At 37.2% G+C, this 24,377-nt stretch overlaps 1 protein-coding gene across 2 annotated transcripts in view; it reads right to left on the reverse strand.

Annotated features, from left to right (window-relative positions):
- Positions 1–10,085: 10,085 nt before the first annotated feature.
- The window catches only part of LOC121322745 (striated muscle preferentially expressed protein kinase-like), a 115,583-nt gene continuing 101,291 nt past the window's right edge, over positions 10,086–24,377 (reverse strand). Inside the window, exons 33-41 of one of the 2 annotated variants that reach the window (XM_041263006.1) lie at positions 22,898–23,065; positions 22,686–22,808; positions 21,733–21,897; positions 20,030–20,996; positions 18,358–18,597; positions 17,314–17,537; positions 14,453–14,528; positions 12,765–12,914; positions 10,086–11,698 (exon numbers count right to left, since the gene is read on the reverse strand). In XM_041263006.1, coding sequence (XP_041118940.1) covers positions 11,482–11,698; positions 12,765–12,914; positions 14,453–14,528; positions 17,314–17,537; positions 18,358–18,597; positions 20,030–20,996; positions 21,733–21,897; positions 22,686–22,808; positions 22,898–23,065 — 2,330 coding nt within the window. In that variant the 3' untranslated portion in view covers positions 10,086–11,481. Of the gene's footprint in view, positions 11,699–12,764; positions 12,915–14,452; positions 14,529–16,600; positions 16,637–17,313; positions 17,538–18,357; positions 18,598–20,029; positions 20,997–21,732; positions 21,898–22,685; positions 22,809–22,897; positions 23,066–24,377 lie in introns of those variants that run through there. The other variant, XM_041263007.1, reaches the window with a different exon arrangement.

Below are 24,377 nucleotides of genomic sequence, written 5' to 3' on the forward strand. Positions count from 1 at the left end.
ACACACACACACACACACACACACACACACACACACACACACACACACACACACACACCACAACAGTGCTTATTCAATCAATATATATTAAATTAATATATATTTCTGTCATTATGACTGCCTTATAACTTTAATATTACAGAAGACATTTTAGGGATTCAATTTACAAGACAAATTCATCAGTCAACCCATGTATATAAAAATATGTGCTATGCATGACAGGTATTTTCATTTTAGTCTCTGTGCACGTTATTATTATTATTATTATTATTATTATTATTATTATTATTATTATTATTATAGCAGCACATATCACATTGTACCAGTCAGAACATTAACAAACAAATCAATGTTAAAAATTACAATACACAAGCCAAAGCTACCAGGACTGGGGCAGGAGGGCTGCTTGTTAATTAAGGCACTTTTTTACACAGAGAATCGTAAGAGTCTGGAATCAACTCCCCAGTAATGTTGTTGAAGCTGACACCCTGGGATCCTTCAAGAAGCTGCTTGATGAGATTTTGGGATCAATAAGCTACTAACAACCAAACGAGCAAGATGGGCCGAATGGCCTCCTCTCGTTTGTAAACTTTCTTATGTTCTTATGTTCTAAGGTATGACACAGGTACGGTTTTTGGGATAGAACCGCATAACAGTCTCGCGTTTTGATTGGTCCATGTCTGTCACAGGAATATGTCGTTACACGTGTGGGAAAGCTCGCAGGCATTTTTAACATTAAGATCAGAGAGAGAGAGAGAGAGAGAGAGAGAGAGAGAGAGAGAGAGAGAGAGAGAGAGAGAGAGAGAGAGAGAGAGATCTGCTTTCCACAAACTTTCAATTATATATATATATATATATATATATATATATATATATATATATATATATATATCCTGGTACTGACTGTTGACCTACTAAAAAATAATAATAAGGAAAAAATAGGAAGATATCGCATAGTCGGCAACCAGTTTGGGGTCATACAAGTACTAATATATTTGTGCAGTTTTTGCAAAGGCTTTGTTGGTCACACAAGCCACCTTCTTATATATTACAGATTATAAAACGACGACTCGTGTGTCTAGAAAAAAACAAAACTGTTTTTCTGAATAAAGTGTCTAGAAGGGCTAGTATTCCGATAGTATGCTGATATTAATATAATCTATAATCATTTGCGCGATATATTTTAATATCATGCATATCTTCCACACTATTACAGTTTTATTACAGGATACATTAGTTTATCTCTAATGTAATCACAGTTTTACATATAGACTGCCCCTGTTTTCATTTACGTCCCAAATTCTGTGCCGCTGTAGATTTCAGATAATGTCTCAAATTCCAGCCCGCTCTGGTATCGTCACAATTTCTGGGCCGCTTTGCATTTTAAAATTCCGCCCAGTTTTTGGGATATTCTGCTAAGCTAAATCATGCATGCACATTTTACCATGAACTGGATCGTGAATTCATTTAGGTCATGAATCAAAGTCAATGTATTTTTTTACTCTCCAGAAAATATATATATATATATATATATATATATATATATATATATATATATATATATATATATATATATATATATATATATATATATTTTTTTTATGAAGAAACAGAAATATAATGTAAATGTTAAAAAAAAGTATTTATTACAATAAAGAAACTACATTGCACTGAAATAGATACATGAAATTTCATTAAAGCAGTCGTTTTCCTTTATTACAGGCTAATATTAAAACGCATTTTTGAGAATGTTCTATTTTAATAGTACTAATAGCAAGTGTATTTTTAATAATAATAATGAAGTTAATGTCACTCTCCCCCTTAAAAAAATAATAAAATAAGAAACGTTATAACATTCCTATCTTTAGTAACGTAATAAAAATACCACAGTATGTGACCATAAGTTTATATTTATTTACAATAACATTTATAAATGTGTGCAGCCATTACAAAACACGTGTGGAGACGTACGAAAAACGTCCCTTTTTTTGTTTTTAAAGCAAACAAGATTTACACATTAACAATGACTACAAGCACAGATAATACTGTGCTTAACACAGATATTTTGTTAAAAAATTACCGCACTTTGCACACTGGTAGTTCACCTCCGCCATTTTTACACGCCCACGGTGTCAGCTCCTGAGTGTTAGCTAACGTTATAGAGCGCTTTTTGTAACAGGGAGTTCGACAGAAAACGCCATGAAACGTATTGTAGCGCTCTGGCTATTGAATGCAACCCAAAACATATAGCTCTTTAAGAACGAGTAAATAGGTTAAGCAAATTTAATGTAATGGTGTTCAATCTGCCTACACACGAACGAGACAGTTGTTCAATGCAATGGTAAACGCGCTGATAGACACACGCAAATAGTAACGTTGTTATCGGTCACTGTGTTTTCAGTTTCTATTATGGTTTTTCAATATACATTTAACCTTATATTATTAATATATAACACTGAACTAACATTTTACCGTTTTTTTTTTCTTTTGAACGTGTATGAAGACAAAACATAAGTTGCCTTTTTAATGTCAGTAAAATTCGATAAAGTGCGCAGGCGACTTTTTTTTTTTCCGATTTATTTATTTATTTATTTATTTTTTGCAGCCAGTCGAAGTTTTTACACACATTTTGAATATTTATTTTTGAAAAACGTTCAACTGTTAAATGAATTTGGGGATTTTTTCATAGTTTTGTTTAGTTTCCCTTCGATGTAGAAGTATCCAGCAAAAGTTTCTCACTAACTTTTTTTGGGGGCAGTTGCCTGCAAAGGGAAGCCTTGAAACAGCTTGGAAGGGAAAGAAATGTAGGGAGTGTCTAAAAAATGCACGCTGAGCGAGATAAAGCAGGGACCATGTAAAAGTTCAATGTATTTACAAATATGTACTCGGGTCAACGGTATTACACAGCAAAATAAATAAATAAAATAAAATAAAAATTCATATTGATATTATCATAAAATAAAGTTTCTATTCTAATGCTGCAGCTTTTAGTTTTTAAACAGCCTTAATATCAGTACAAATGTAATAAGCAGGCTTGGGCACTCTGAAAGGCGTTGTCCCAAAAGGACTTTTACTTTAACTATTTCTTGTTTTTTTTTTAAACTGCAGTACCATTTTAACAGCTCCCCTCACTGTTATGCAGTTTAACTTTTCACATATAAAACATTTATTCAGGGGCCGGTTGTACTAAACGGATAAGATCCTGGATCCAGGCTCCGATCTTTATCTTAAGATGTATTGGGTTGCACTAAAAGGATCACAGCTGATCTTGAGCTCAGTTTCAGCTCAAAATCTGATCCTATTTTGCTTCAGACCAAGATCAGTGTGGGATCAGAGCTTCATTGAATGTTTTATTCCATACTGGAGAGTGGCCCTTTCCTCTATGTTGTTTCTCACTTATAGAGCCCTCTTACTTCCTTTGCTCCTCTTGACATATTCTCTGCAATCCTGCTTTACTGAAACCACTTTGCTTTTGAACGAGATTTTAACATCGGCCCTGGTCTAAAATGTTATTTAAAATGACATTTAATTCATTATTTAAGTTGTTTATAGTAAAATGTGAAGATATGAATAAAACAAACAAACAAAAAAAGCATTTATTATGGCAATTTTATTGTTATTAGTTTATTAGGAAGATGCCTTTATACAGGTGTTATTGGTGCAAAACCAATATTTAAATACAGTGTAGTTAACAGTAATTGCAAATATAACTAGAAATATTCTAATTTAGAGATGATTTATTTTGGCCTAAATCCTTGATGAGGAGTTATCCCAAATATCTAGCCTGGGCAGTGACAATTGGGGAGGGATTACAGGGTCTATTTTTAACACTGCCATGCACATTATAATGTGTTACCATGACTGAACAGATGGGGCAGTACTGATTGCATTCAGTGATGGGAAAAAACTCCAATAAATGTACTTCTTATCTGTGTACAGTATATCCAGCACTGAAGAAGGGAAAGGGCAGGATTTGAAAAATATTTATATCATAATGTCCACCACTATTGATAGCCTAATACTAAATAACTCCTCTGGGGTAATTCATGGTAAGAAATGTAACATCTAACCATAATCCTCCTCTGGTAGTGAGAAACTTTATGCTATGTTGATACATTTTTATTTAATACAGGAACCTTTAGCAGTACAGGTTTGAGCGCTGTAGCACCAAAGAAGGAAAATATTGGAATGAGGTTATCAAAAAACAGCTGTGTCAAGGAACAGCACTTGAAACAGTTCAACACTGCCTCAGTGAGTCCCAAGCTTACATTACAGTTAAATTAGAGCTTACGGTGCTGCCATAGCTATACCATACTTTAGTAAAGTAAGCACATGCTATACCGTACCCCCACACCACACACCCTTAATATCTGCCTCCTCTGTGTCAAGTCACCAGACGCCACTGTATCCAGCGTACAGGCAGGTTCTAAAACCTAAACGACTCTATGGGTTGTTGGAATCCTTTTCTGCCAATCAGGATGCTCCATTTGTTTGCTGCTTTAAATCCAAACAAGCCTAGAACTACAGCAAACCCAAGGAACACTAGTGTTTATCATCCAGGTTCTGGCCTGTGCCCTCTGTATGAAGCCTGAATTCAGATTGGCTGCCTCTTGGATCTGGGGGTCGCTGATGTCAAGAGTACATCCTGGGGAAGGAGGGCCTGCCTTCTTGCACATCTAGGATATACACAGATATAAGAATTCAATGAAATACAGGTCTAGCCAGCTGGAATCCAGCCAAGCAAATGATGGGTAGTCCAAATTGAACTTCAGGTAATAATGTAAAGCAACTGTATACATGATTAACATTTTAACACAGGCTAAATGAAAACTTGTTTTTATTAACTTTAATTGGCCTCCAGGGACGATTTGTGCTTTTTCTTACAATACTCTAAATGTGACGTTAAAACCGTGGAATGTCACATTTAAAGTACTGTATCCAACAGGAAGGAAAATTCATGTTTTTTATGTGCTAATCAGTGCACAGCAGCACAAAACATGAAACCATACAGCCCATTAACGACTGGTGCTGTACATTCTACAAAGAGAAACAGTGTTCACTGTGTAATTTAATAATAGTGGACCAAATTAACTAATAGTGGACCATTTGATGCACAAAAGATTTAATCATTTCTGGATAGAAGAAGCAGTTTATTATTTATATAAACTATGGCAAGATGTATAGTTGACCTTTTTTATGGTGCAAGACCAACTTCTTGCCTCACTAAAATTAGCCCCAGAACAGTAAATAGCTCAAAGAGTTAACATTTTCTTAAGATCCTTAAAACCACACTCTCTAATACAGGCAAAATTCAACACCCTGATGAGGTTAGTTCACCAGCCCTGCACTAAAGAACAGCTCAGTGTGGACGTTTGTGCTATTTTGGCATTCATCGCTTTGGATTGTCCCTGATAAACAATACCCACAGGACGATCTGTTCCAGCCAGGGTAACCTGGGAGGAGGGTTCCACATTCCAAAACACAGCCAGTCCTGCTTTGGACCATGTTAGGCAGCTTCAGTTGAGGGGAGCTGGAAAAAGATAACCAAAGGGAGATGGCACCGTTCTCCAGGCTACCACGCCTTATATAGTCTTAAGATGAAATCTGACTTGTGTTGTGCAATCAAATACCATCAGCAAGTGCTGGGGAATAGGGTGAAGCGCACACATTCCCTGGTGACCTGGGAACAGGGGGATTCCAGTGGGGTTTGTAAATGGAGCAGCTAGTGCTAATTCACCATACAGCATCCAGTCGTGAAAAGTGTATTAACTTACCTCTGTGGTGCTCAGTACAGTAATGTAGAGACTTAATTCTTCAGTTTTGCCAAAGCCCAAGCCCTTATTACAGTAGTTTAAATACTGTGGCAAAAATAACAGCTATCAGTAATGAATTTGCTGGCCTTACTATAATAGTTTAACATAGCAATTTTTGTAGTTTACCTTCTCCCTGCTTATATAATGTATTTACCATTATTTTATTTTTTTTGTAATCATATTTAGGGCCTCACCATGCTTGTCTGTGTTATTGTGTTCCACTCTGCTTTTATATGGAAATATACCAATACTGTTATAATGCCTATGTATGGGCAATATAGCAGAACCATTACCACAACAAAATCAGCAATGGCAACAAAGTGTATTTGGAAAAAAATATTCCACATTGGTGATGATATGGCTGATATGGTACTGTGATGCAATGGATTATCAATGAGTTTTGGTTCATACCATTGTGATAGCAAATGTCAACATGGTAACATTTCATTAACAGCTCATACCACTGTAGCTGCCCTTGTGCAGCCAAACAGCTCCTGTAGTTCCACTTAATGACCTTTGAAGTTCATTTGTTAGGGGTTACAATTTATTTCAGAAGTGTGGAAACACAGACTGTTAACTAATATGTTTCTTTTTCAAAGTATATAAAGGAAGGCATTGGGTGGCTTTAGCCACTTGGAAGACTAGCGCTGTGTCTCCTTGTACACTATAATTATTTATAAAATGGGTTGGAAAAGTATTGAAATCTAATTGATAAGCAACATTTCTTTTAGTAGTTGTGTAAATATTTATACAGGAATGTACAGCTGGGTCTGTCATGCTGTTTTGTTATTTACTTTCAAAAGCTCGGAAACACACTACAGGGTGTCGTACTGAAATATAGAGGTTGAACCAGCACACTCTAGCCCTCCATATATCTCAATATGACCATACAACCATTAAAATAACAAGAAAAAGGTAAACATTAGCATTCCACCTCACTTTTTTATTTTTATATTTGGACCTTTAGAAAAACAAGAAAACAAAAGGTATTTATTTGTATTCCTATTTCTTATGATTCAGATCAAGTTTGTTAAGCCTATGGTTATTTAATAAAATGATGCACATAATCTCATTAGACATCAACAGTGATAGCCATCTGCTTATTATTGACAGTTGTTCACTACAGTTTCCCCATGAGTATTCATGTGAAAAACTATCTGCTCCCTGCCTTGCCTCTTACAAACATTTTCTCCAATTAGAATCTGTGAAACTGCTTCCATGCAAATGCAATTATATATATTTAAAAAACGCTGCTAAATTTCTGAAATACAGCTGTTTATTCATTGTTGATGGTAAATTAGAAAACAATTCAGGTTTGAAATCAAATTATTGTACATGCATTGTTTCCATTAAATGATAATCCAATCTTCATTTATCATAGATGCAGCCCAGACTCTTACTGGCAGACTCACTGTAGCAAAGAAAACTATCCTGCAGTAATGGTGACCATGTACCTCGTTGCTGCTTCGCTCCTGGCTGATAAATTATAGAGATATGGTTGCTTTGGAGAGGACTAGGGCAAGGGTTGATGGTGCTCCACTAGCTGTGGTGGAGACTTGGAATCTGGCCTCCATCTCCCGGGCTGAGCTTTTTTGAGTCCAACTGGGTTCCACCACTCGGTCTGATACATCTTTTTTCCTACAACAATTGTATCTCTTGTTATTATAATATTATGATCTCTGATTTGTATATAGTTATTGTTATTGATGAAAAAATGTTTTTTTTTTATCAATCTTCTACTGGTTTAATTGGCTTTTTAAAATATTTTAAAACAGGAGGACATCTGTACTCAGGATGGAATGTACTAGAATTTTGACAAATCTAGAACAGTGACGGTTTTATTTCTTACTGTATAAAGTGTTTGCTCTGCTCTGTGTGTTACTTATTGGGACGTATTTACTGAGGTTTTGCTGTTGTGCAAACTGAAACAGTAACTGTTAATGTTTCAAAACTGGAAAGAAAGCACTTGTATGGTGTACATCTTTTTTCTATGTTGAAAGCATTTTTAAATCACTGAAAGACAAGTTGTAAAAACTGGAGTTCAAGACATCGTTGGTAAAACAGATACGTAACAGAAATCAATAATGTATTAAACCATATAGACTGGAATACACTTCAAATTAAAAGATGCATTACATACATGCAGTTACATTGTAGTTATACAAAATGCTGTTGTTGCTTAGATCATTAAGAGAAAATGGTATGTGAAAACTTGCATGAATCTTACATTTATTTGTTGTGCCAAATTGGTCCTAATTTCATGTTTGAAACATTGACACTGTTGTAATTAACTGTATTCTGAAGTGCAGAAAGGAAAGAAAGGATTAGTCCGCCAGGTGCTTTTTGCAGTTTGCTTCATTGTTTTTCTTTATTTTGTTTCTCAGCTTTCATGCCGTGGATTCACACCAGAATTAAATGAACAATTCCACAAAATTGTAAAGGATTCCAGATTCCTACCGAGTCAGATAAATAAATAAATAAAACAAACAAACCACTAACAACAACATCTGCAAACTATATTAAATAGATTGTCACTGCTGTCAATTTACAATAAAAATACTTTCATTCCTTTTAAAACGATCATCAATAAAGTGAGGCCTGTTCCCAGGCACAGTTCAAAAGCACAACCAGCTTCTCCCTTTTGCTGTTTCTCAATTTTCACAGGTGTTTTGTATTTCCAGTAGAGGTAAAAACTACAGATTTCTCCATCTCTATTCTGTCTGTGGAATAGATTGAACATTATCTTAACGGCAGATGAATTAGCAGAGCTGTACCACCTTTTTGGCTAAAACAGCCACATGACCAGTGAGATAGAAAATCACAAACATGAACTTCAAACAGTTGATGAAAAATGTTTTACTAAACTAAATGTCAGTATTTATGTGCTTACTCAACATTTCATACATTTAATGTGGTTGTATTTTGACTGTGTCTGCTGACGTAAAGACTACCAATCGTCCTTGCAGTCTTTACAAACCTGTTAACAGCCCTGTATGGTATACTTCACCTGTAAATCAAACAATGCGTTTTGGAGCTTAAAAAGCTGTAAATGAGTCATAGTTGGACAGCCCTTTTAAAATCCTGAAAAGCTTAGCTTAGTGCAGTCAAATTAAATCATGTACAATAGAAAAAAAAATGCTTAAGAAAATTCAAAAAGTGTGTATCGAGACTATTTCAGATCTGTAGTATTGCCTGGGTGCTTGCTCATTGAATATGCTTTTAAACTCAAACATGAAGACTTCATGTCTTTAGCATTAAGGAGTCTTATTTCCATGTTCTATTTCCTGGGAACAGGCCTGCAATTCTATGTTGTCCCAAGGCTGGCTTCTCTTCTCAGCGTCCAGCTGCAGAATACATTCAATTTCAGCTTCACTCCTCTACACCACAACACCTTGATGCAGTAGCCCTGATCATCAAAGTAGGTAACTATCCATTCTGACTTCCATTACGTTTCCTTGTTTGTCCCCCCAATGTAATGTATGGCACAGTTAAGTTATTTAACTTGATGCAGAATTACTATGAAATATCCAATGTAAAGAAAATGAAAAATAAATTATTTTTAAATTCATTTTTTAGAATGCACATTCAGGGAGTTCATTTTTTTTTTTTTTTTTGTTGCTTTTTTCAAATTGGGACCCCCCTTACTAAAAGTTTTTCAGGGTAAAAAGTATCCTACCTGGACTTATATATAATATATATCCTATATATATATATAATATATATGATAATATATATATATATATATATATAGATTATATATATCATAATATATAGCTATCTTATATAGCTTGGAATAACCATCAAACAGAGACAGGGGCATGTCTCTGTTCATCTTCGGATACAGAAGGCTGGAACACACACCCCTCATTGGAAATATAATGGGCCACGTCTTTTCAAGCTGCTTTTTAAATCGAACTCATCTATAACAATTAGGTAGAAATTATACCTATCTGCCAACAGTCTGAATTAAAACACATTGTATTTCAAAGCACTTTCAAAATTGAGAGGTTAATCCAATCAACGCAATAGCAGTTGAAACTAAACATTTATATGAGTAGAGCAATACGACCTCCTAGCGCATTGATTTTATAGCATGTGGGGCATTTGAAATGTTTAAAGAGAAACAATACAATGATACATTTAAATGGGGGGAAAAGGAGAAGGAAAAGGGAGAAAGAAGAAAGAAAGAAAAAAGGGAAGGAAGAAGAGAGGGGGGGGGAAAAAAAAGGGGAAGGGAAAAGAAAAAATAAAGGAAAAAAAAGCCGTATGAAAATAAAATAAAAAAAAAAAAACTCTCATACCATATATAGTCCTAGTAGTTTTGATAACACTTAAACGTAAATGCATCTTTTAAAACTATGTTATCGATTTTAATAATTAAATGTAAACTATGCAAAACAGGAGGCCAGATTTCTGCTGAGAAAAGTCAAGTTGTAATAAGGGATCACCACAGATTTGACTAGTGTCAAATGCATATGTATCCTCTTGTTCTGGGAAAAATTGTCTGTTTTAGCCTACACAGGAAGCTGTAATTAAGTCCTGGTAAATTGTTTGGCAACAGGTTTTTGGCATGTTCCTTTCCTTGGCTCTTCTTACCTTGGGGTAGACAACCCAAACCCTAACCCTAAATGAGAATAAATAGACAGGACGGTGACTAGGACTATGAACTTTAACTGTTAACAATTGTGTTGTCCCACTATGTGTCACAGAAACAGAAAAAAGGCCACAGTACCTGTTCTATCAGATAACCAATAGAGCTAAAAATAAATATATTGGTAGTTTCTATTGATTTAGTAGCACTAAATTCACTACTAAATTACACTTTACAATAAGTGGCAGGAATTCAAATGTATAACATAGAATATTAATTCCTATTGAATCCCAATAAAGTAATTACTGATTATGGTACATTTCACTTATGAACATTATGAACTGCCAACCTGTATTTAAATGAATTGCCACTTACTTATTGCAAGGTGTGATCACCTTTAACTTCTGCTACTACAAGCAATAATTCATATTATTACTGCTTGAAAACAATTGAACTATCAGTAATACAATAAACAGCAATGTCACTTACAAAATGAAAACAAGCAGTAACAGATCCGTTAGTTCTCCTCTTCAGAGTGGGAATCCTCATTTCAGACTCAGGGAAAGCCACTAATATACAAATGTACAGTTTGTGGTTTAGCACATGGTGTTAACATGCCTTCTCCTCCTCGAAAGGTAGAAAAGAAAAAGTACATAAAGGGGCCTAGCTTTCGATCACCCCGCCTATATTACAAGGTAGCCAATCAGTAAGGCTAATTTTAAGTTATAACTCCAATGAAAAATGCAGGAAATAAATTGAAACAGGGTTTAGATAGGGATGAATCTATAACCCACACCTAACCACTGCACACTCACTTCCCAACAGTTCATGAGGTATATGGTTTGAATTCCATTTTTCTTTTCTTGCTTGTTTTTTGATGGTGCGGCTGGTTTAGCTCGACCAAGGATGGACACACATACAAACACACACTTCTGTTCCAGCCCGAGTGGACTGGCTGGTTGCGTTGGTCACAGACAGTCCTGGCCAATCGAGCTGGAGAGTCCTATTCATTCCTCTTGGAGAACCTGGAGTGTTCTTCCCACTGCCCCCCATAGTGCCTGTGTGACATGGATGTTGTCACTGGGTCACGGGCACAGAGGGCTGTGGGACACTCTGGTATGAACGCAGGAGGACCTTGTGCTTGGTGGCCACCTCTGATCTCCTGCGCTGGTGTTCCACCAGGAACTCCTTGAGTCTGGTGGTGGTGAAGGTGAGGGTCTGCCGGCGCAGCTTCATTAGGTAGGCGTCTTGCAACCAGGAGTTGGCAAAGCAGTCTTTGATGGTCGGACGGGTCCTGGAACACAGGAGATTTTATTATATTATTATGTCATCGTGATGGCATTGATAAACCGTATTAAGTGTGCCAAATGTCACATTTTTCAATTTTTGTAAATTTTTTGTTAAGTATTTGGAAAACTACAAAGCAGTATTTAATTCAGTATGTTAATGTAACATTATTCAGCAGGTTTCATTCGACTTTATGAATCAAAAATATTTAATTCTATAGTGATGCGAAACTGTTGGCCATAAGTATACATTAAACTGTACACAATAAGCTACAGCTCAAGTGATGTATGACTGTCACGAGAACCCTAAACTTTGTCCACTCATATTCATACATTTTTGGATTTCACAGAATTTTAAGTTCTAAATAATTATTGCTTGTTGAACCATTTATTTATTGGTCCTTGACAAATTTCTTTCTGTATTGCTCAGCTCAAACTTCACCTGGAGGCCTAGTAGTAATGTTAATTTGTTTTTAATATCTGATGTCAGACAGCTGAAAGTTTGCAGTCTTCTTACCTACTGTAGAAGAGGCACGTTCAATCTTATTGTCAAGTGGTGACAAACCCACTGAACAAAGACTGTTAAACTCAGCAGTTAAATAGTACAAAATATTTTTCACTTCATTTTAACCAATTTTCTATTTGATTTCTTTCTTTTAGTTTTTTACTCAATCACTGGTGACAGGAGCTTCCCCACATTACCCCCACATTACCCCCAAAACACTTCTCAATCCAGCTTTGCTGGGAGCATCATTTAGAGCAGTGGTGCACTCGGTCCTGGAGGGCCTGTGTCCCTGCAGGTTTTTATTCCAGCTACACCCTAAAGTACTTTATTGGACCTTATTAGAAGCTTAATTGGTCCAATTAACAAATTTAGGCTATGGTTAGAACAAAAACCAGGAGGGACACCGGCCCTCCATGACCTCAGTTGTGCACCACTGATTTAGAAGGTGAAGGAGCAATTCGGACTGCATGTTTACTCAGTCCAAATGAGGTCCACCACAACACATAGATGAAAAGCATTCTATTAAGACACCCCCCCCCCCCCCCGGCCACTTGAGATGCCCCACTCACCAGGGGTAGGTACATAGGATCTTCTTGAGGAACAGAGAGGCACTTTGGGAGACGTTAGGGTACAGCTTGGTGAGGTCAAACTTCCCTGCTTGGATTTTGTTCTCCATCTCCACAGGATCTGCTTCACTAAATGGAGACCTCCCACTCAGCCTGAAACAGAAGATGCATTTAGACAGTATACTCACAAATTACTATCCTACGATCAGACCTAAATGTAATAACTGAAATCGCTTCACGTGTCCACACTGACAAAAGAAGTAGGCAAGTATACCCTAAGGATCAGTGCTGCAATGTGTCATAGAGAATTTTTTCTAACCCAGTTAACAGCCAATTAAATATAAAACTGTCAGTTTGGGTTGATTTATCGCACTGAGGCCTAGGTTTAATTTAATTAGATTTTTGTTAATTGTTTTATTGTTAATTATCCCCTGCACCTGGCTATCATTGTAAATTAGAGCCAGGTGCAGGGTATTTAAAGAAAGCAGCCAGTGCGCTCAGGGCTGCTACTGTGTGGATGGTGCTTTCAACCGTTATGAAAAAAAGGTACTATGTGAAAGCCTTTTTTTTGTTTTGTTAGCTGGTGTAACAGATAAACAGCTTAGCTGTCCTGTTGTATAGTTCAGGTTCCTGTTCATGTTCAGTTAGTGCTCTAGTAAGAGCTTGGTGTTTGTTTTTGTTTATTTTCTGTAATTAAAAGTGCGCATCTGCCCTATTCCTTCCAATCCTGTGTGTTGGATCGTGACATTGAAGGAAAAAGAACCAGAGCGAGCCTGTGTGGCGATTCTCTAGTTTACATATCCCAACTCTAACACCATATGTAAACTGGAGACTCGCCACACAGGCTCGCTCTGGTTCTTTTTCCTTCAATGTCACGACCTAACACACAGGACTGGAAGGAACAGCGCTGATGCGCACTTTTAATTACAGAAAATCTAATTAGAAAACTGATCTAATTACAGAAATCTAATTAAATTAAACCAATGTGCATTTGCACATGTTTTTAGGCAGGGAGGAATCTAACCCTCTCCCTGCTATCTTACTATATATATATATATATATATATATATATATATATATATATATATATATATATATATATATATATATAGTTATTTTTTTTTTTTTTTTTGAAGATACCAAATTTTAACTTGAAATTATCACAGTGATTTATCAAAATGAGTGCTTGGTTCCACATAAGCTACCCTTGCCAAAAATCACCAAAAATCTGTTACCTAGTAGCTGTTATAATAAATTAATGTGACGACTGTCTGAGTAAGGATCAATAACTGCTATCTGTTAATGGAACCATAAACTTGGTAATGACCCATGAGGAGTTAACTAACACAATACTGTAGTGGTGTTAAAATATTATCGTCTTGTATAAGACAAAGCAAATGCATAAGATTACATCCCAAAAATGAATGAAATAAAGTTATTTCTTTAACACTTTCTCCCTCTCAGCCACCTCCCACCAAAACACCCCAAAAGTCAATCAAAAGAAATACATATACAACTTTACTTACTTGCTGCTGTGGGACAAATACTGTGATGAATATTATCTACCAATGCAGAAGAGTAAAATTAAATTGTACAGTCAAGTACAGGAGCTATACTACAAGCACTGACCTGCAGTTCATTCCCTCTGCTCTACTGTGGAGCCACATGGTTGTGGTTCTTTAGATACTTACATGACAAATGTCAGAACACCTAGACCCCAGATGTCCGCTGGTGGGCCAATCACATCCCCTTTTACCATTTCAGGAGCTTGGGGAGGAATAGGTGTAAAGAGAGGTAGAGGGAGAGAAGGGGAAGGGATGATTTGTGGAAAGACAGAGAGGCAGAGGGGAAGAAGTTAGAGGAGATAGGGAGGGAAGAGAGAAAAGGAGAAGAGATGAATCCTTATCCACATATATATACACAGAGAAGGGTTTGTTAGAAAGTGCCACACAAACTGTCATCTTTGCTAAAACAATGCAATGGTAAGACAGTTACAAAGCATTGGTTCCATACTCACTGTCAATGGTAACACAAGGGTACTATATCTACAGTGGTATGAGTCATTGGTAAATAACCCAATGCCAACAGGACCAATACAGAACAAACTTGGGTTGAGGTTTTTATTTACTGTAAACAGCAGCAGTGGGACTGATACTGGTGAACTACATTTTGTAGCATGTGGACAAAGGTGAATCCTGAATGTTGAACCATTCCAAATTTGGGGAATTTGCCCCTTAAGTCAAGTTTTTTCTTGGAATTGTATTGGTGGAAGCTTGTTGAGCATGAAGCTATTTTTCTACAGGTCAGATAAAAAATGTTTAACTGGATATAAACTTAAAATTGTGTTTAGAATTGTACAACAGCCTTGCATTAGATAGTGTTAATAGTTATTATACTGGTGTGTAAAGCAGCCTTGAACGCAGCAAGACAACAATGTATTGCATTTAGAGACAGTGGGCAGGATTTTCAAAAACCAGTGTTATTATATCGAACTCATGGTACATTAATGGGAGCTTTAGTAGCAAGTGATTTTCAAATGAAATGTGTTAATTAAATCAATCCGTTAATGGTTTGACATTGATGAGGTCATTAATGAACACATTTCTTGTTAAAAAGCTTAATTGTCGCAGGTCACCTACATCACTTCTTGTCTCAATGACTAGATAAGGGGAATTAATCATTAATCAAAATGCATATTATCAAGATCAAGAAAATATGAATGGAAGCATAATTCGCTGTTATGGCTAGCGTATAGGGAGGCAGCTGTTACACAAGCGAGCAGCAGCCAAATGGAAATAAACAATAATGGGCATACCTATCTTGTGTATAATTTGTAAACTTCATTTAAAATTGTGCATTTTGTGTGGGGAAAAATCAGATGGCACGGTTTAATTAATAAATAAATAAATAAATAAATACATAAAAATGAAACCCCACTAGTCATTTACCCTCTTTCAGGGGGATATTTTGCCACAGCTTGCTATATACAACTCTTTTAATGTACATTTTACAATCTTTTTTTGGTTAAAAAAAAAAAAAAAATAGTGTAAGCCATATTGGTTGGGATTTATTTTCTTTTGACATCTACTTTTGCCTGTATTTTAGTATGTACAATTGTACGCTATACATAAATGCCATTTGTCTTTGTAGTTGTTAGCTATTTTATCCATGTATACCATGTAGGTAACACTTCATTATTAAGCTTTTAAAATTATGATAGAACTCCCTACCCAATACACAATTTCTTTAGAATTAATTATTCAGTGAATCTTTTAATCATGCATTTCCTCTGGTACTCTTTGCTTGCCTCTGCAATAAATAAACTTGACATGACTAGAAGTAGCCACGAATACTTGCAGTATTAAGAATATTTTATATGCATACAAACATGTGAAGGTGAAAGTGTACATTGTACATCATTATGCAGTTTTCTATACCAAGATTTCAGTTGTATAATTCAAATAAAATCTCCAGTAGAGGTCAGCTGTCATATAACATACATATGCAGAATTCAAATAGGCTACAGTTGCATTGGTAATTTCTTGGTAATAACATTATACTTCGTGCAAATAACGGTATATCATTTTAGCAATATAACAAATGTTCCGAAAGGTTACAAATGGTTAAAACAAGTGAATAAATCTCTTTCATAACGACAAGTATAGAAAAGGCTGAAATATTTTTATCAAGGTTGGCTGATGGCACACATGCTCGTGCACCACGCCCCAGCGACCACTATAGCCTGGTCGGGCACCTGAAAAGAAGTGGTCGGCTGACGGCACACACTTCGGAGGACAGCGTGTGTTCGTCTTCGCCGCTCCTGAGTCAGCGTGGTGGTGGTAGTGGTGAACTCAGCCTAAAATTAATTGGCTATTCTAAATTGGGAGAAAATTATAAAAAACAATTGGCGACTACTAAATAAAAAAATATATATTAAAAAAAAGTTAAATGTCAGCCTGGAGTATTTGTTTGGAAAACGTGAGTATGTATTTTCTAACAGATCGCTTGGGTACACTATATTGTATGAAAAAAAGGTTTCAAGAAATAAAATATTTTTTGATGATGCAAGCCTACATTTGTGTTTAAAAAAATTAATTAACAAGCGCTGTATGTGTGTGAAGATCACAACCGAGAGTTTACAGTAACATACACTCTGTGTTCATTTACATGCTCACTCAGCTATAAAATACAAATCTCATTTGCTGACCAACATAGCTACATGTAAATGCTGTGTACATAAATTTAACAAGATACTCACAGATTTATATTATCAGGGCATGATATACTGCATTTTTAAGGAAATAAAGGAAGTGCCCAATCAAATGTATTTTTACATCCATTTCCAAGATTTCACTGACTTTTATTCAAATTCACTATTTTCACAATTTCCGTGACCTCCGTGAGAAAATTAAATCATAAATCAAAATTAAAAAAAAAAAAAAAAAAAACATAATAAATTAGGTAGCTGGTGTCTCCTTTAAGTTGAAACAAGTTGGCAGCTTATATACCATTAGTAAACACGGACACGTTTAATTGTGGCACTGTTACTCACACATGTACTCAGGGGTCCCAGTGCGGCAGCCCAGCTGCTTCAGGAACAGGGGGTTGAAGGTCTGGGAGCTGCCGAAGTCGATGATCTTCACCACGTTCATGTAGGTGATTATGATGTTATCTGGCTTAATATCCAGGTGCAGGATGCGTCGGCCGTGGAGGTACTCCAAACCCTGCAGGATCTGCACGATGTAACCCACCACGTCATCCTCAGAGTACCGGAACCTGGCAGACCAGAGAAGGGTTGCAGTGATACCAACTGACACTTCAATTCTAAGAGGCCACAAGCTATGAGAATGTGAACCAAAATTCATTTTAACATTGAAGGCTAAGATGGATAGTTAAAATGTGTGTCATTGAATTGTACAGCTATGGATGACATACAGGGGTTAGACAACATATTTGAAACACTGTCATGAAACAGAGTTCTGAGCCAGCATGTGTAGTCAGGGTGGCACTAAACAGGGCCCTTGCTCAATGATCTCCTTTAGTGAAGTTTGGGGTTGGTAATTTGCAGCAAATCGGTTCTCCTGCATAGAGTTACTTTTTGTGAATGTTTGTTGTTAAAAACAGTAGTTTTTTGTGCTCTCTTGCACTCTTGTTTGGCACTTCCCTGTATGAATATATATATTTTTATAAATAAATACATAAATAAAGAAATTAATTATATGTATATTTGCATGTTAGTAAAAACCGACAACAACAATAACAGATATATACTTTTTTTTTGCAAGAAGAGATGAGGTTAATTTCATACCTGAAGTGATTTAAAATGATGCACTTGAATGATGGAGGAAACCAGCATAATAAAAATAATTTTGTTATTTCAATTAAAGCAATAGGAGTTACTTGCTATCCCCTTAGATATGAAGGTGTTTTTATTTTTGTAGTTGCCATTCTTAACTGAATTACAAAATTAGAACATTAATCACATTACATATGCTGTTATTACAAGTGTTTCCTACATAATGCTGTTAAAAAAATACTGAACTGACATGACAGCTTTGAGATGATAGCAGTAGCAGAAGCTCCCAGCCTGCCTCACCTGTCTATGAGGCTATATAGCAGCTCTTTGCCGGCGCAGGACTCTGAGATGAGGACCAGGTAGCGTGGAGTGACGTAGGCCTCATGCAGAGCCATGACCTTGTCGTGGTGGAGGGACTTGAGGATCTCGTACTCCTGTAGCACGGCCTGCTTGCTCTCTGGTTCGTAGGGGATAATCTTAGCCACAAACTGTTTGCCTGTGGCGTTCTCTTTACATTCTCTGATCACGCCGAACCTCCCCCTGACGTGAACAATGACATTAGTAATAATTTATTAATATGAAGTCTACTGGAAGAACCATGATACTGAAGATTGTGCAGTGTGTATTAATCTGAAACCTCAATTAGTTTTATTATTGTGTTAACAGTGAAACATACAAATCTTATTAAAATAGAATGGAGAATGGATCATCTGTTTTGTTCACTTGTCAGTTGGTTGATGTGTGGGGTATAAGATAGAGGGCAAACTGATTTCCAATAGTGTTTAAGGTTTTTGACTTGCAGGTAAGCAAGTATTTAACTATTTTAAATCTTTATAAAGGAACTCAAACATTGTTAAGAAATAAGTTCCTACTATAATCTCTGATTGGCTGTATGTTACAGAGCCACCCAATTGTTTTGACAAAAAGAGCTGCATCGATTACACTATGTAACACAATTTTTGTTCCTGGGTAGTAAGTGTTATTTCCTAATGGCTTATGCCTCAAAAGTATACAAAAATGGCTATTATTCCCCACAAACTTTGCTTTTGTGACCAGGACAGTGATATTTCAAAATATCACTATTTCCAATGAGAAAACGGGCGCTTTTGTGTCTTTTCGTTCACATAAAGTCAGAAAAAAACAACATATGAATCCAAATTAACATGTATTTATACTAAAGTAATACAAAAATGACTACAAAAGATTTAGAAGTGAGTAGTTTTTCGAGAAATCTTGAAAAACTACTCACTTCTAAATCTTTTATAGTCATTTTTGTATTACTTTAGTATAAATACATGTTAATTTGGATTCATATGTTGTTTTTTTCTGACTTTATGTGAACGAAAAGACACGAATTCGCCTGTTTTCTCATTGGAAATAGGTAAATTTCAAAATATCACTGTCATGGTCACAAAAGCAAAGTTTGTGGGGAATAATAGCCATTTTCTATACTTTTGAGGCATAAGCAATTAGGAAATAACACTTACTACCCAGGAACAAAAAAAATATATATATAATTGTTACACGGTGTTACCTGGAAGTTCTCGTAGAGCCTTTAAAAAACAATATAACTAAGGGTAAGTTTAATTTATTAAAAGGCTGACCAAATAACTGCAGACACTACTTCGGTAGATTTTTTTGCTCATTAAACCAGTGGCATGTTTAAATTTTTTGATTGCACTGGCAGTCTTTTCTTAAATCTTAAATGGGATACCCAAAAGCAGTTATATTGTGGAGCTCAATGAGCCACCAGTTGGACAGTCATGCTATACATTCAAAATAAGGGTGTGCGGGATTTAGTGGCCGGTGCCAAACTATGCAATCAAACAACTTCCAGTTTTGATGTGACTAAGTACATTATCTTTTTTTTTTTTTTTTTTTTTTTTTTCTTTATATGCACTCTGGAGAATACCCTTCCCCTGGTGCCATATACAAAGTTTTCAAACAGCATGCTTGTATCCTTGCTGCTTACCTGGCTCTCTCATCCATAAAGGTGTAGGGTTTTTGTGGCACGCCTTGGCGTAATGCGGTAGTTCCACTCTCCAGAGATTTGGCAGATGGTGTCACTCGTCCTGTGGGGGTCAAACGTGTCGGAGTGGAGACCCCCTCTCCCACCGGGCTCAGGCTGGTCACCAGAACCACAGGCGGGGTGAGAATTGACACAGGGGAAGGAGTAACTTGAGTCGGGGTCGTTGCAGCATACATGGGCACGGAAGAGATTGGTTTGCCAATGACAAGGGGTGGAGGGACCAAAGGAGGTGGAGAGATGGGAGTGACCAAGTTGACTGGCATGGGTGGTTTGGGAAAGATAGCAGGTCGGGAAGCTTGGGATCTGGGTAGGGTTTCATTTCCTGTGGGTGACCGAGAAGGATGAGCGACAGAAGATGGTGTAGTGACGGTGATGGTGAGAGTGGTCTTGGCAGTGGTGGGGGTTGGGGTGGTAGAGGGGGTTATTTGGACCACTGCTGGTTCAGATAGGGATGTGGAATTTGTGAGTGTTTTGGAAGAAGGGGCTTGAAATGGTGGTATTGTTATGGATGTGGTCACGACTGGAGGAGGGGTGGAGGGGATGGCTTTAGGAGCAGCAGGACGTATTGCTATGGATGTGGTCACGACTGGAGGAGGGGTGGAGGGGATGGCTTTAGGAGTAGCAGGACGTATTGCTATGGATGTTGTCACAGCTGGAGGAGGGGTGGAGGGGATGGCTTTAGGAGTAGCAGGGCGTATTGCTATGGATGTGGTCACGACTGGAGGAGGGGTGGAGGGGATGGCTTTAGGAGCAGCAGGGCGTATTGCTATGGATGTGGTCACGACTGGAGGAGGGGTGGAGGGGATGGCTTTAGGAGTAGCAGGGCGTATTGCTATGGATGTGGTCACGACTGGAGGAGGGGTGGAGGGGATAGCTTTAGGAGTAGCAGGAGGAGGAGCTTTGGACGTTTCTGCAAAGCAAGTCAAGCAATTTGTTTAGTTTGAGAAATTGGCTGGACTTTGTTGCATCCATATAGTATTCTGTTCTCTAAGTAGAGTTTACTAAACAACCACACACATCACAAATATACCTTGATATTTTTGTGTATTGATTTACATGCCTGAAACTTGCTCAGTCAAACAAAGTAGTTACAAGTGTGGATGTGTATTAATAATTTCTGCTCAGTCATGTGGGTCAATAATTTCTGCTTGCTAATTAAGACATAATTACAAGTTCTGCAGCAGATCTTTGGTAGAGTGATATGAAACTATTTCCTAAAAAATATTTTCTGTTTATAATGTAACATGGCATTATAAAATATGATAAACCATGGTAAGATGTGGTAAATGCAGAGTATAACTGGGTATATAATATGGGTTTTTACTAAATGACTGTGCATATTTACAGTGGAAAAGGGCAGTTAAAACGAATGGAAAGCCACGTATATTTTAATGTACACATGGTTGCAAGAGCACAGTGTAGTGAAAAGAAACAGAAGTGAAATTGAAAGGGTATATACAATAAAACTCTATTTGTTGTTAGAACTCAAATGATGGCTACCCACAAAGTAATACATTTAACAAATGTCTTTTTTATTTTTTAATTATTAAACAGCTCAAGGGACTTCAAAGTCAGAATATTGGGAAATCTGACATCTCCTGTTATTACTGTTCTTACAATGCTGTACACAGCGAAAGGGAAGGTACCTGGCGATTCGAGGGTCACGCTCTCTGAAGAGTTGCTGTAGGATCCCTGTCCTGCCTTGTTGACACACGCCACTCGGAACTTATAGGTGCCGTCCATCGGTAAATCTGTGACATTGTAGTAACAGTCTGCCACTCCTGTAGCCACTATGATCCAGTTGGAGTCGCCTTGGCAAACAAAAAATAAACAAATCAATAGTTAAAGCAGGGTACTGTATTTATGTTTCTGATTTGAAAGCACAGCCAGTCGTAACATTTTATACTAAGCATGGAGGTGTTTTAATGACCAGCTTATAGAGGTGACTTCACAATAACAGAATTCAGAGCAGGTCACAGAAACCGCAACCCGTTTAACCCATAAAACAAAAACAGATAACAATTGAATCTAGCATAGAAAGTACACGGTTAATTGGGCTTGGTAAAAGCAGAGACATTATTTACAGTGGGTTACTCAAAAATAATCCATTTGTGAGTACTTTGTCTTTCAGTGCTTATGCCTTTGCTCACTCACTGATTTGTGTTCCTCATTTAAAACCACTGTGTATCCTCTCTATTTGTACTGTTGGCACAAGTTGTGGGTATCAGAAACACACAACTTCAGAGAGCTAAAGAGAAGATGATTATCTATTAAAGGAAACAAATATATAGGCTATTGTATAGGGTTCTATATGAGGTTGCTCTGACCTTAAATGGGCTAAAATTAGCAGGTAGTCTACAGTTAAACAGTATAACTAATTCTACTGTCATTTCCATCTCAAAGAAGCCATCTGATACTAACTATTGGAAATTAAGCAATTTCAGATGGTGGTATCAAAAAAATATCCAGGTCTACTACATATGATATTTATCAAAGAAGCAGGTCATCCGAGTGAGTTAAAATACTCTCCAGTAGCAAATAAAAAATAAAAAAAGCTTGTCTTCTGGGAAGTTTGAAACATATTCTAGTTGGCAGTTACCCTCTGTTTTCCTCTCCAGTGAATAGGTACATGGTGCCTGGGTATCGGATGGCTTCCACAACACCAGGGCTGTGTTCTTGTACCTCTGGGGTATCTCAGGTGTTCCTGGGCGACCTGGGACTTCTGAGAAAAATAATGGCAATAAAAAAATGTTCAAATACACAGAGGACTGACTCGTAACCATTCTTTAGACATGCTTGTAGTCCACTCACTAGCCAGGGAGACAGTGCAAGAGCTGGTTACAGATGCCAGTGGATTGGTAGCCACGCACTCATACAGCCCAGCATCCTTTTTGTTTGCCTTCAGGATCATGAGGAGCTGCCGTCCATCGGCACACGAGACAATGTTTATCCTCGAGTCAATCTCCACTGGCTTCTTGTCTGGGAGCAAAGCAAAGAGACACTCAGCAGTGAGCAACAGCTCCAAGAATATATCTCATTGTTTGTCACATTTTAAAGCTTTTAATGGGGATTCTGCATCTAATAAGAACATTCTAGAGTGGGTGCTTTCTCTCAGCCTCCTCCTTATTCCTTTTATTTTGTATACTTAAGCACTTACTAATATTATTATAGAGCAGCACCATATATGTCAGTCAGTAGACGGCATTGATGTTCTGAAAATAATTGTGATGCCTACAGTATATCTCAATATGACTCTCTGATACATCCATCAGACAAATAACTTTAGTCCTTGTTTCACACGCTGACTTCTTGAAATATCACCCTTATACTCGTTCTACATTGCGGACTTATATAGGTCTTGGTAAGATACTGCAGTAGCACTCTAGCAGCCTGACAAAATTATCAGCAAACCACCTATTTGTCTTACCTGAAATATATAATAAGACAAATAATTTGAGTAATAATAAGAAATTGAATAATGAACAACAATCCACCCTAATTCATACACAGGCTACACCGCTCCATTTACCCCCTGATCATTTGCAATCTTTTTTGTGTTTCTGGCAGAGCTTTTGCACATCCTACCACCTAATACCCACTATCCCACCTAACATCATACCCACTATCCCACCTAACATCATACCCACTATCCCACCCAACATCATACCCACTATCCCACCTAACATCATACCCACTATCCCACCCAATATCATACCCACTATCCCACCTAACATCATACCCACTATCCCACCCAATATCATACCCACTATCCCTCCTAACATCATACCCACTATCCCTCCTAACATCATACCCACTATCCCACCTAACATCATACCCAATATCCCACCCAATATCATACCCACTATCCCACCCAATATCATACCCACTATCACACCTAACATCATACCCACTATCCCACCTACCATTGTACCCACTATCCCACCTAACATCATACCCACTATCCCACCTAACATCATACCCACTATCCCACCTAACATCATACCCACTATCCCACCCAATATCATACCCACTATCCCACCTAACATCATACCCACTATCCCACCCAATATCATACCCACTATCCCACCTAACATCATACCCACTATCCCACCTACCATCATACCCACTATCCCACCTAACATCATACCCACTATCCCACCCAATATCATACCCACTATCCCACCTAACACCATACCCACTATCCCACCCAATATCATACCCACTATCCCACCTAACATCATACCCACTATCATGATGTTTGTTTTTTTTGGTTTTGTTTTTTACGCACTGC

The sequence above is a fragment of the Polyodon spathula genome, chromosome 11 (assembly GCF_017654505.1).
Source record: "Polyodon spathula isolate WHYD16114869_AA chromosome 11, ASM1765450v1, whole genome shotgun sequence".
Classification (NCBI taxonomy): Eukaryota; Metazoa; Chordata; class Actinopteri; order Acipenseriformes; family Polyodontidae; genus Polyodon; species Polyodon spathula.